Source organism: Carettochelys insculpta, chromosome 10, assembly GCF_033958435.1.
Source record: "Carettochelys insculpta isolate YL-2023 chromosome 10, ASM3395843v1, whole genome shotgun sequence".
Taxonomy (NCBI): domain Eukaryota; kingdom Metazoa; phylum Chordata; order Testudines; family Carettochelyidae; genus Carettochelys; species Carettochelys insculpta.
In genome coordinates, this window is record NC_134146.1 from 19521799 (window position 1) to 19534056 (window position 12258).

The following is a 12258-nucleotide window of genomic DNA, read 5'->3' on the forward strand; positions in this document are numbered from 1 at the left end:
TGAGGTAGGAGATAGCTGTAGAGATGTGTACCATGTGGAAAAACAATGCCATTTTTTTATTATAAGTTTTTCTCATAGATTTCCTGCAAGAGTTAAGGAGTGTATGTTGCACCTCTGGTGAATATTTCTAATCTACTAATGAGAGCCATCTACAAGCCTCTCTGAGGTGCACGTTATCTGTTGGGTTGGAGGTTGGCATGAGAAGGAGCGTGGAAACTGAAGAGAATCTCCACAAAAGAGCTATCTTCATTTGAAGCACGTACGAATACCAAACTTGTTTTGGCCAATTTGGGTTTATTAGTATGGCTTTTGCTCCATCCTGTTTTATTTTGATGGGTGAACAGAGAATGAGATGGGTTGGTAATGCATCCATTAGAGGAGCAGTCCATGGAATGGAGAATGCATCCCCCCACTGCAAGTGAGGGTCCAGGCCTGCTCTTGAGCAATAAAGAGAGCACTTGATGTTATTGCTGGAAGCAAACAGATCTACACTGGGATATCCCCATCTTTTGAATATGGGTTTCAGGAAACCAGGGTTGATCTCTCAGTCGTAGGTGTTGAAGCATCTGCTGAGATCCTCCTGCAAGGATGTTGATCTTGCCTGGTAGATAAGTGGCAATGAGTGATACATTGTGTGGCATGCACCATTCCCACAGGCAAATTGCCTTCATGCAAAGTGGAAACGATTGGACTTCTCCTTGCCTGTTTATAGAAAATACTGCAGTAATGTTGTCTGTTAATATTTGTACTGCTTTGTTTACTCTCAGGTGAAAAAGTCAGTGGCACACCCAGCAGACTTCTCGGAGCTCCAGGAGGTTTATGTGAAACTGGACTCCTCAAGAGCCCATAGGCCTTGGGCCTATATCCTGTCAGGTGAGCACCCCATCCTGTCAGAGAGGTATCCATTATGATTGTTACAGTTGGGGTTGGTTTTCAGAACGTTACGCCTCTGAGTAGGTTTTGTAGCATTGTCCACCAGGAATGTGAATGTTTGACGTTGACAGGAACATAGAGCTGCTTGGTTACTCTGTAAAAGTGAAGTCTGTACATCATGCGCAACCACGCCTGGAGTGGTCTCATACACAAACGTTTATATAGGACCACAAATGTCACTGCCGCCATGTGCCCTAATAACTTCAGCATGTCTTTGCTGAGCTCTGAGGTGTGTTTTGAAATTCTGTTACAAGGTCAATAATGGACTGCATTCTTTGGAATTGGAGTAGCGATGTGTCTGTGGAAAAGACAGGTTGGCAGGGGTGCCTCAGTAATATACTACCTAGGAGGAGCACCCACGGGGACCTTTCTTGAAGAAAAAATTGTTTTTCTGCTGATTACAGAGCCCTCCCTACTTTCTTGTAGATAATCAGAAAAAGTTTCAATGTAAGCCTCATTTTTCAGTTTCAGAGAGGTAGCCGTGTTCGTCTGTATCTTCAAAACCAAGAAGTTGTCCTGTGGCATCTTATAGACTAACAGATATTTTGGATCAAAACAAAAAAAGCAGTCCAGTGGCACTTTAAAGACTAACAAAATAATTTATTAGGTGATGAACTTTTGTGGGACAGACACACTTCGTCAGATGCAGCCGATGAAGCGGGTCTTTGCCCATGAAAGCTTATGCTCCAGAATATCTGTTAGTCTACAAGGTGCCACAGGATTGCTTGTTATTTTTCGGTTTATAGCTGAAGTTTGCTGTTGGCCAAAACTGAAAGAAAAAGAAGTGTTCTGTACAAAAATTGATTATCTTTTTTCAGGAAAATTTATTAGGGAGCCAAGGATGGCTTTGTCCTGGGCATGAAGCAGTATATTGTTCTGCTACCCCGGGAACAGTTTAGGAAGCAGATTGCAACCACCCAGTTATAATAAACAGCTTTGTTTCTGATTATATAATTTATCTCAGTATAATGTTGATGTATGCTACATTTTAATTAGCTACAAAGCATAAATATCATATTGTGTCCAGTACAGGGGAAGAGATTTTTAGATGCATAGTTTTTCTAATCTAAACATAGTGATTGCCATGAAAAAGATAATTTGTCATTGATTGGAAGTTTTTCTAAATGTAATCTGCCAATAGATCAACTGTATTGGAAATAATACTTATTTTATCACAATCTGATAAAATGCAGTAGTCAATCATCTGAGATTCTGTATATGTGAGCAGGCTACATTTTTCCATATTAACATTTTCCACTACACTGTGCACTGTTGTTCATATTCATATTCATGTTTGCTATATGCAGAGTAACAGTGGCACCGCATGGACAGGAAGCAAATTACAGTGCAACTGAAGTGTTAGTGAAATATATTTTCTGTTTTCAGAGAATTTTTTGTTCTTGTGTCAAATTCTAATTTCAGATATACCAGCTGAACCAGCATTTAAGGACTGTGTCTCTGCTTCCTTATTTAATTTAGGCTATAGCCTGATTTCTCTGTGGTTAATGTTTTGTGTTTTAAGAGGATTTTCAAAATGTGCTCAAAATTAGCCCAACACTTCCAGCTACTGAAGTGAAAGGGAGTTTTACTATTGATTTCAGTGAAAGCACATTTAGATCGATGCTAAGTGCTTTTGAAAATCCTTCTCTAGTTTGTTACATTTGTTACTGCACAAAACTACCAGTAATTCTGACATCATTACTTGAACTGTACTGACAAAACAAAACAGCAGTCATGTAGCACTTCAAAGACTAACAAAATTACTTATTAGGTTATGAGCTTTTGGGTCTGTCCCATGAAAGCTCATCACCTAATAAATAATTTTGTTAGTCTTTAAAGTGCTACATGACTGCTGTTTTGTTTTGTTAGACTACAGACGGATATGGCTACCTCTCTGTTAGTATTGCAATGTACTGTGTCGCTAAAGCTTGCTATTTATAAACTTACCTTTCTTGCCTGGGGGACCAGGTAATCCTGGCAATCCAACAGCTCCTAAAGGTCCGGTATTACCTTGATCACCTGGAACTCCTGGCAATCCTGGACCACACATGGCACCTGACAGTAGAAAACATTTTTTAATTTGCAAACTTTTACTCCTGCCCCCTTAGCTGTTACTTCTCCTGTGCTATTGAATTACAAAATGGTTATTAATAGGCCACAAATTCTATCCAAAGGAACTATCAGCTTTTCTTGACTCTCCTTTGTGGCCCCTCTTGAATCTCTCCTACTTTGGTCCAATAGTTTCTGATATAAGCTTTCACGCTGCCTTCGATACCACATTCTGTTGCCAGCTTCATTAGCAGCATGGTTTTGAATTGAACTGCAAACTGACTCACTTTGTGTCCATTTTGAAGTAATTCTCATGCATTTCTGCTTCTCTTTTAAAGTGGACCTTACCTGGCAAGCCTGGTGTTCCTGGGGACCCAGGCACCCCCTTGGGTCCTTGTCTTCCAGGTTTCCCTTGGAGACCTGGTAAACCCTGCTCTCCTGGGAATCCAGGGGGTCCTTAAAGAAAGATAGATGTAACAGTTTCAGATTTAAAAACTTCCGTGCCTCACACTCTGGTATGTTTTAAAAAATGCCGAGCTCCATATGCTCCCTCATGTCATACTTCTAAATAAAGGAATAGCTTTGGATAAATAATTCAGCATTTCAGACACAGAGATGTATATGTTAGTGCTGTTTTATTCTGGGTGTTCTGATATATGGACTCTGAATTTAAAGTAGAGACAGGGAATGGAATTACTGATCTTCCCTTGGGAAGAAACTGACCACTCTTCCTTTTTACTTTCCTCTTCAATGTGGAAGATGATGAAGGGTATGCTCATAGAGAAAGCTAGAGGCAGAACGTTCTGGTGGCTAACAGAGTGCTCATCACTGATGCATGTAGACAGTAGGAGACCCCACCTCCTGTGTTCATTTGTGGACTATATTATACACTGTGTGGCCTTTTTGGCCCTGGATTTCAAAAGACCCAACGGCCATTGTGCGTTCATCATTAGTGTTAGGCTGAAGCGACTGGAAGCGGCAAAAGGTGAAGAAAACCTAGAGCAAATTTTAAACATATTTAGTCACTAATTTTTTCCTAACACCCAAACATACCTGGTGATCCATGATCTCCTGGGGGCCCTCTTTGACCAAGTAAGCTGCACTGATTTCTCGAGTCACCTCTGTCACCTGTTAATGTTAAAAACCACAAATGACATTTGTAAGACACCACTGTCTTATTCATCTGCAAAGCAAAACAGATAATTTTGTAGGCATAATAACTTATAAATATTAGTAGCTGAAATAACAAAAACAGTCTAAATTTAAACTCTTTATTTTATTACATTTGACCAAAGGTATACAAGAACTAGATAACTGTTTTACATAATTTCATACCAGGAAATAAAAGGTGGGATCAAGGAAAGCATCTTTGTAAGTGATTGTTAAGGTTTCATATTAAAAATGGTCAGTGTAGATGTATTTTTGATACTGCAATATCACCCAAACACTATTTAGGAATGGGCTCCTTTGTGCTAGGCCATGTACACACAGAGTAAAAGGCTGTTACGTACGCCAACAGCATGCTAAAAGAAGTGTATCAATCAGTATTTTGGACTCTTCAGCTGTCTGGGTATTTTGTCTTCCTAAGGACTTGTACTCCCCCATCATCATCGTTGTTGTCATCATGGCTGAGTGCTTACTGAAGATTTACACTTAATTTGCTTCTGTTGGCTTGTTTTAGCCTTCATAAGCGATTCATTTGTGAAATCCCTAGCATAGCAAGATGTACAGAAAAGGCTTAAAGATGCGGACTAAGGTAAGTAGTGTATCATAAAGTGTTTAGTGAATAGTGATGGAATTAATAGAAAAATACACACAGGAGAAATACTGAAATGACTTCTTGGCAATCAGGGAATTTTGGACTGTAGAAATAGCTCATTTCTGCTTTATAAAAGAAATGAGAAGGGACATGGAAATAGTACTAATACAACATCCTTGTCTATTTCTAGTTAATTAGATAATGATGGCCTTGAATATTTAAGGACAGTTTTTGAGGGACAAGTTGTATTAGCTACTGAATATTACAGTAGCCTGTAGCTTCTGACAGGTGCAATGTAAAAACCTATGTTGGTGGAGAATATTATATCCCCTTCCCCCTAATACATCATTTAATTCTCTGACTACCTGATCAAAAGCCATATCCAGAGACAGCAACTTAGTTTATATTCAGTATGACTCCTATTAATTTCTGTGGGAATTTGCTGGAGCAAAGCTCACTAAGAATCTCAGCATTTGCCCCAGATTTGAAACATGACCCATGAACATCAAGCATTACAATAAAGCATACAAAGTTCTGAGAAAAAAGACAAGGAAAATCAGCACAGTTTAAGTCCATTTATGAAGAAATGGTTCTGGGAAAACAATTTTTGGTTTTCTGATGCTGTGCCTGGCCTTCTCTACTCTAGTTCAGTTCCTCCTTTTATAACACTTTCTGTTGTTGCTATTCCTCAGACTCCTCCCACGTTAATTCACAGATCCACAGCCCTTTTACCCCATATTATACACAGGTGATTTAACACATCCCACTCACTCCTGTTGTCCTCTAGGTTCTCTGCCTGAGATTGCTGTGAAATACCTAGAGAAGACTCTTGAATTCAAGTGTTCAGTGATTCTGTCACAGCAATCCTTCCTGCCAGAGAAGATTCTGTTTAATGATTGATTGCCACCTTCTTGAGCCATCTTCTTTTAAAAAGATTAGTTACCTAGGTTTTCACCCCTTTTAACCTGTTTCTTACCAAGGACATCTCTTTGTCTCAAATATTTGTTCATAAATCTTTCTTTGTGAAAATACATTCCTTTTCTGGGAAAATGTTCAATTGCTAGATCAGGATTCTCAAACTCATGGCCCATTGGCCATTTCTCTCCTAAGAATTTTCACAGTTCAGCCTGAAAAATAGTTTTCAAAAGTTATTTAATCAGCCCGTGTGGCTGCTGGCATGTTAATCCCTGTGGCCTGGGGAGGGAAGTTCAAAAATCATAAGCTAGATGTCCCAAAACCATCAGATTTAAAAACAGTTATAAATTGTGTTGGGTTTTGGCCATTTTCTGATGATGCAACTTTTTTTATGAACTCTCCTGTCTCAGCTGGTTTGAGATCATACTATGTTCAAAATGCCTTGTTTACTGATCACCCTGTTCTATCCCTCGTTCTGTTTCTCCTCCCCGTGCTTCCCCCCCATTATGTCTACTCCTACTCTTTAAATGTGTCTCATCCATATTTTCCTTGTTTTCTCCTCAATTATCTTGTTCTACTCTGTCAGGCCACATTTCCCTACATCCCTTTCAAAATAAAGCTCATGAGTTTTGAGGAAGAAATCAAAATATAATGAAAACATGGAAAAAATTATCCACATGATTGCTGTGTGAGACTTGCAATAAAATAGTGAATAACCAACACTTGGCCAAAAAAATGCACACATGTGGAGGCCACTTCTGAAAATTTGTCTCTTAATTACCTACAACATAGTTTCAAATACTCCTTTCTCCTTCTTTCTTCTCTTCCATTCCTGGGTGATCACTTTTCTACCTAAGTCATATACATACTGTACCTGAAAACTAATACAAGTTTAATCACAAAAGCCATGTAGGTGAGGGGCTTTCCAACTTTACTGAACTGCAGCCTCCTTCAGACTGTGAAAGTAAAACATGAACCCGAGAATGAGGAACGAAGCCTGCATCCCACAGCCCTAGGCTGGGGGAAGAGAGGACAACACTGAAGCTCAAGGGCTTCAGACGCAGGTGTGAGGCCTGTAGTCAGAGCCTTATTACCCAGAGCTGAAGCTCTTGGGGTTCGGCTTCAGCCCTGGGTGGTAGGACTTGGGCTTTGGTCTTGATTCCAACAAGTCTAACACCAGTCCTCACAGCCCCATTAAAATGGGATTGGGACCTACTTTAGGGTCCTGACCTACAGTTTGATCTCATGGCTATTTTATAGATTCACTGGTGTTTACTCATTTTTTGGCTGAAACTGTGTTCTTGTGAAATTTAACGAAGACAGTTATCTTCAAACTCTCTACAAACTTTTATTACAAGTGATAAATCAACAAATGTCTTACTACAGTTAAATTAAAACTTTTTGTTTAGGCATAAAACATTTTTGCATCGAACAATTTTCGCATTTGAATTATCTCTGTGTCTTTCTCCTGGAGGGATACACTCAGTGCAACAAAGTATATGGCAACCTAACAAAATACTGCTTATTTGACACAGCTTGTATACTTCAGCTCATTACCTTTACGTCCTTTTGCACCATCTAGTCCTGGACTTCCAGAAACTCCTGGTAAACCTCTCTCACCCTGATGGGGTATTAAAAAAAATGCTATGTTTAAAATATACACGTAACAGGCACAATCTGTAAAATCAGTTGACGTACCACATTTTAATATTATTATATCTTCCCTATATGATTTTTTTAAGGAATAATCCATGTCAAATAATGGCCGAGTGCTGAACTTTTATATATCCAGGAAACAACAGTTATCTTAAATTAGATCTGTGTATATATGGCTAAAGCCTAATATTTTTCTCAAGTATCTTAAATTCCCTCTAGGTAACCTAACTAATGGTATTGTAGTTTAATTCAAAAATGGTACTTTTGTGTTCTTGTGTAAAATACATTATTAATGAATAAAAATGTTTTATTTCCCTTTTGTTGACCTCCAGGAAATTAGTGTTCACCCTCTAATATTAAAAGAAATAATTTCCTAATTTTTCATTGTAAACAGGGAGCTGTCATCAGCAATACATAGGTTTACACTCTGACTCAGAAGCAATTTGGTAAAGTACCGCGCACACACGGAAGACAATGGATAGGTGGTAAATGTTAAGGCCTAAGTTCAACCCTGATTTATAACTGTGCAATACAATTGACTCATTGCATGGAATGCAAGACAGTAAAGAACCTGCCTCTATATGTAGAAATTGTCATCTATATCATGCCTATTTCTACACATTTCCTTTAAAAATAGTATTTTCCAGAGTTCCTTTCAGTGTAAGCTGCCCCTATGGGTGGCAAAGATCAATGGGATCTCCTGGACTATGCATATAATCGAGCAGGCAGCTTCCTATTTTGCAGAAGCATTCTACTCTTTAAAGTGGCTCTGTAAACTTCTGCCTCATTTAGTTGCCATCTCACTATGGCCAGAATAGGTGATACCACCTTATGTGGGAATAATATCAGAGGATAGACTGTTCATGCACCTGGTTTTTTATTCAGTGAATTCTGGTGAGGTTTATCAGTTATAGAGTGTGGAATCAAACAACTCTATGCACAATGGAGGTGACAAAGTCCCTCGGCAAACCCCAGTATAAAGTAAGTGAAACTAAAAGCAACACATTTCACAGCTGTTGACCTTGCTAACTAGAACTTGCTGTCTTTTCCATAAAATTACAAAGCATGGGCATACTGGGTCAGATCAGTGGTCCATCTAGCCTGGTATCCTGTCTTCTAACACTGGTCATTCCCAAATGTTTTTGAGGAATTTAATAGAATAGAGTAATTTAATAAGTGATCCCTCCCCTGTCATCCAGCCCCATCATCTGTCAGTCAGATATTTAGGTGTTACCTGGCATATGAGTTCTATAAGCATGTTCCTATGACTTGTGTTCTACAGCCAGCCATGTTTCTTGGATTCTAAGGTCTCAAGAAGTATAAAAATGCAGTACAATGCAGGGAGGGAGCAGAGGAGGAGTCAGCCAGAGGCAGCAGCATCCGGAGTTCCAAATGTCTCTTAAAGAGCCACGTGCAGCTCAGATGGAGTCACCCCGCCGGCTTTTAAAAATGGCGCCACTGCCACCTTAACTACACCCTCTCAGCTCTGTCCCTGAGGCAAGTGCGTCACTCGCCCCATCCTTGTTACAGCCCTGTTGCTATGTACCCATTACTTTCACTTTTGCTCTTAGCTTACCTGGTCACCCTGTTGTCCCTGAAAACCAATAATCCCTCTTAAACGTGCTGATCCTGGGGATCCTGGCAGCCCTGGAAATCCAATCTGTCCATTATCACCAGGTTCACCCTTCTGAGTCTGCAGGAGTCCATCTTTACCTGGAGATCCTGGGATCCCTCTGATTCCAGTACTACCTTTTTCACCTGAAATTATTCCATAACAAAAGATTAATGAAAAATTATCTTTGTGCCTGGGTGATAATGCCACATTTTTGTGGTACACTTGTGTGCTCAAAATTCATGAAATACACAATAAATTGTTGACAGACACTATAGTATTTATACAACTAAAAAAGGATATGTGAGTGCAGCTGGGTAGCTGGATGGTCAAATGCTAATATCCGTGTCTGCAGTTTTGAAGTTGTGATTTTTAAAAAAACTAGGAATGGTGAGGGTTCATACGTACTCTCTCTCTCTCTCACCTGTTTCCCCTGGAAGCCCAGCCTCACCAGGAAGCCCTTGTTCCCCTTTTTGTCCTTTTTCCAGCCATAAGGTTGTGACACCACTGTCTCCTTGAGCACCTCTTCCACCTTTGGTAAAGAATGTGGTGAATGTATACAAATGCCAACTGACCACTCTGTCATAAAAGGTCATTAAAAATACATGCAAGTGCTTGGACACTCTCCCCCAAAGTCTTACAGAGTGACTTTTCCTCTTCTCTTTAAAATGTAATGCAAGTCCCCTTTATTTCAAGTTTATCACTGAAGTTAGTTTGTCTTCCACTTCTTTATATTAAATCAGTGGTTCCCAAACTTTTCAGCATCACATCCCCTTTAAGATTTTTGAGAAACCCTCATGCTCCTCCACCTCTTTCTTACCATCATCCAACCCCCCTTTAACAAAAAATTCAATTAGTACTCTACATGTCAAAAGTAAAAAAAAATCATTTTTGTGGTATAAAAATCTGAAATTTAAATTTTTTTTACGGCAGTGGACTCCACGCTTTTTACACCCAAGATCATGTTTTAAATGCCAGGGCAAGCCGCAATATGCCATCCATTTCTTGAGGCCCCCTCCCTCTCCATCTCCCTCCTCTCCATCATTTGCTGTCCCCAGCCTGTTCTCTCTCTCACTGGTTTGAGACAAGAGGTACAGGCTCTTGGTGGGAAAGGAGAATTTGGGTGTGGGGAGGGGTGAAAGGCACAAGATCTGGGAGGGAATTTGGGTACAGAAAGAGGTGAAGGGGCTGCTGAGTCAGAGAGGGGGCTCCAGGCTGGAGAGTGTTGGGGTGCTAAGCAAACCACAGGCTTGCGGATGTGAGAGTGCAGGAGTTCAGGATGGGGAGTATGATGGGCTCAGATTTGCAGTGTGTGGATTGTGCAGTAGTGTTGTGGCAGAAGACTGGGGATGTGAGAGGTTTAGGACAGGGGGTTTTGGTGTATGATAGGCTCAGGATTGAGGTGAGTGTGGGGATGTAGAGGTGCTATGATGCTGTGGCCAGATGGGGACTTGGTCCCGACTGGGGGCTTGTTGGCCAGGATATGGACCCACCTGAGCCATCTCCCTTCCCTGGCACCCCAGCCCCGTGGGGGGAGGGTAGTTAGGACTGAGGCTCAAGTCCTCAGGCCAGATTAATTCTTCTGGAGTTCCAGGGTTAGTGGAATTTGTGTGCCCCCTTCACTCTGAGGTGGGACCAAAAATGAGGGATCCAGTGTGTGGGACAAGGCTGCCAGTGAGCGCGCGCCAGCTCCAACTGCTCAGGCAGTGCACGGCTGCCGTGGGGAGCAAAGACCAGTTGGTGTGGACCCGGGGCTCTTCCTGCCCCCGCCCCGACACAGGAAGCCAGCAGGCAGAAGGAAGTCACTGGCGGGCAACAGACCCATCTTTTCAGAAAACGCGCCGGCTGTTTCGGGAGGGGAAGCAGCGCACACACTTCCTGAGATACTGTCTCTGGCATGCAGCTGCGGGACTTCCCTCCCTCGCCTCAGGAGGCTGGTACCACCTCCATTTTTGCAGGAGGTAACGCCAGCGCAGGCTCTTTCTTGGGGTTGAGGGGACAGACTGTGAGGACAGGGCTGGGTTGCCTCATGCCCCCCCTGGAATTTCTTCATGTCCCACCAGCGGGGTACGGCCCCCAGTTTGGGAACCTATGCATTAAATAATTAAACACTATTCACTGGGAAAGTTGGGAATTGCTTTCTGTCGGCAGGGGGAGGAAGTTTGCCTGAGGGCTACTGGACTCGTGTGCAGATCTTTCGTTTCCCCCCACCATTGATCCTTATTCTTTGTTTCAATGCTAGGCCATGATATTGCCAGTAGGCTTTCTCTATATATTGAGCAATGAGAAATACATGACAGAACTTTAAAGAATGCCCTTTTCAAATCAGTTATAAAATTACCCCTCACCATTGCTGAGAGACAGCTGCATCACATGCAACAGTGAGTTTAAAGGGTACATAAAAACAGGTGCATGAAACAACCAGACTCATTAACCCATCAGATTCTTCTTGCATGTGATTTGTATGGGTGTGAATCCATTGATCCCATTTGAAAATGTCAGTGAAGTGATTAGAGGTCTTTTATGAAAACATGAAATTAAAACCATATTATAAACAAAATTTTAAAAAATGAAAGGCAGAGATAATATGGATTCTCCATACCTTTTTGCCCTCCATCTCCACATTCTCCAGAAGGCCCAGGTGGGCCGAATTCTCCTTGTTCACCATTTCTACCCGGGATTCCTGGCTGTCCTTGTTTTCCTGGAATTCCGGGGAAACCTTGGCTGCCTTGGATTCCTTTGCTTCCTGGTAATAATGTTAAGATACTGATGTGCTTATCTAATAGTTTACTGTGGTGCTACCTCTATATTCTGACAAGAGTGTAAAGCGAAAGGGGATAGCTTAGAGAGAGTTTTGGGAAGTTAATGAGAACCAACAGCAGATGTATTTGTTTAATACTAAGGTAGAGCTAGTTGACTATAGAGCATACATTGGGGGTTAAGCCTGCTTGAAGAAGGGTGCTGGACTAGGTGACCTCCTGAGGTCTCTTCCAGCCCTATGATTCTGAGATACAGTAGCACACTCCCACAATCTAGCTACTTACCCGATGTTCATCACTCTGGTGTTTGAGCATACAAAAACTTACACACAGAATTTCACTTGGGTACAATGGAAGGTAGCCACCACAAGGGGATACCCATTCACTCAACCCTGGCAAAAGTGTTATCCTTACACTGCTCTGACTTTCACTCAGACTTTTTATATAAGTGGAAGATCATATATAGTGGGGCTCTTCTGGGACTTACTGATACACTCCTTTCCTCTTCTTCCTCCAGCAGTTGGGATGTAGCTGTCTCTGCCTGAATTAGTCTGGCAGAGTTGCCCTCTGTAGTA

The 12258-nt window shown here is 41.3% G+C and overlaps 1 protein-coding gene across 1 annotated transcript in view; it reads right to left on the bottom strand.

The window, feature by feature from the left end:
• The window catches only part of COL4A4 (collagen type IV alpha 4 chain), a 140004-nt gene that overhangs the window by 38224 nt on the left and 89522 nt on the right, over nucleotides 1–12258 (bottom strand). Inside the window, exons 25-33 of the mRNA XM_075004606.1 lie at nucleotides 11969–12075; nucleotides 11527–11670; nucleotides 9333–9456; nucleotides 8889–9070; nucleotides 7214–7277; nucleotides 5718–5846; nucleotides 4036–4110; nucleotides 3331–3438; nucleotides 2881–2988 (exon numbers count right to left, since the gene is read on the bottom strand). Coding sequence (XP_074860707.1) covers nucleotides 2881–2988; nucleotides 3331–3438; nucleotides 4036–4110; nucleotides 5718–5846; nucleotides 7214–7277; nucleotides 8889–9070; nucleotides 9333–9456; nucleotides 11527–11670; nucleotides 11969–12075 — 1041 coding nt within the window. The remainder of the gene's footprint in view (nucleotides 1–2880; nucleotides 2989–3330; nucleotides 3439–4035; nucleotides 4111–5717; nucleotides 5847–7213; nucleotides 7278–8888; nucleotides 9071–9332; nucleotides 9457–11526; nucleotides 11671–11968; nucleotides 12076–12258) is intronic.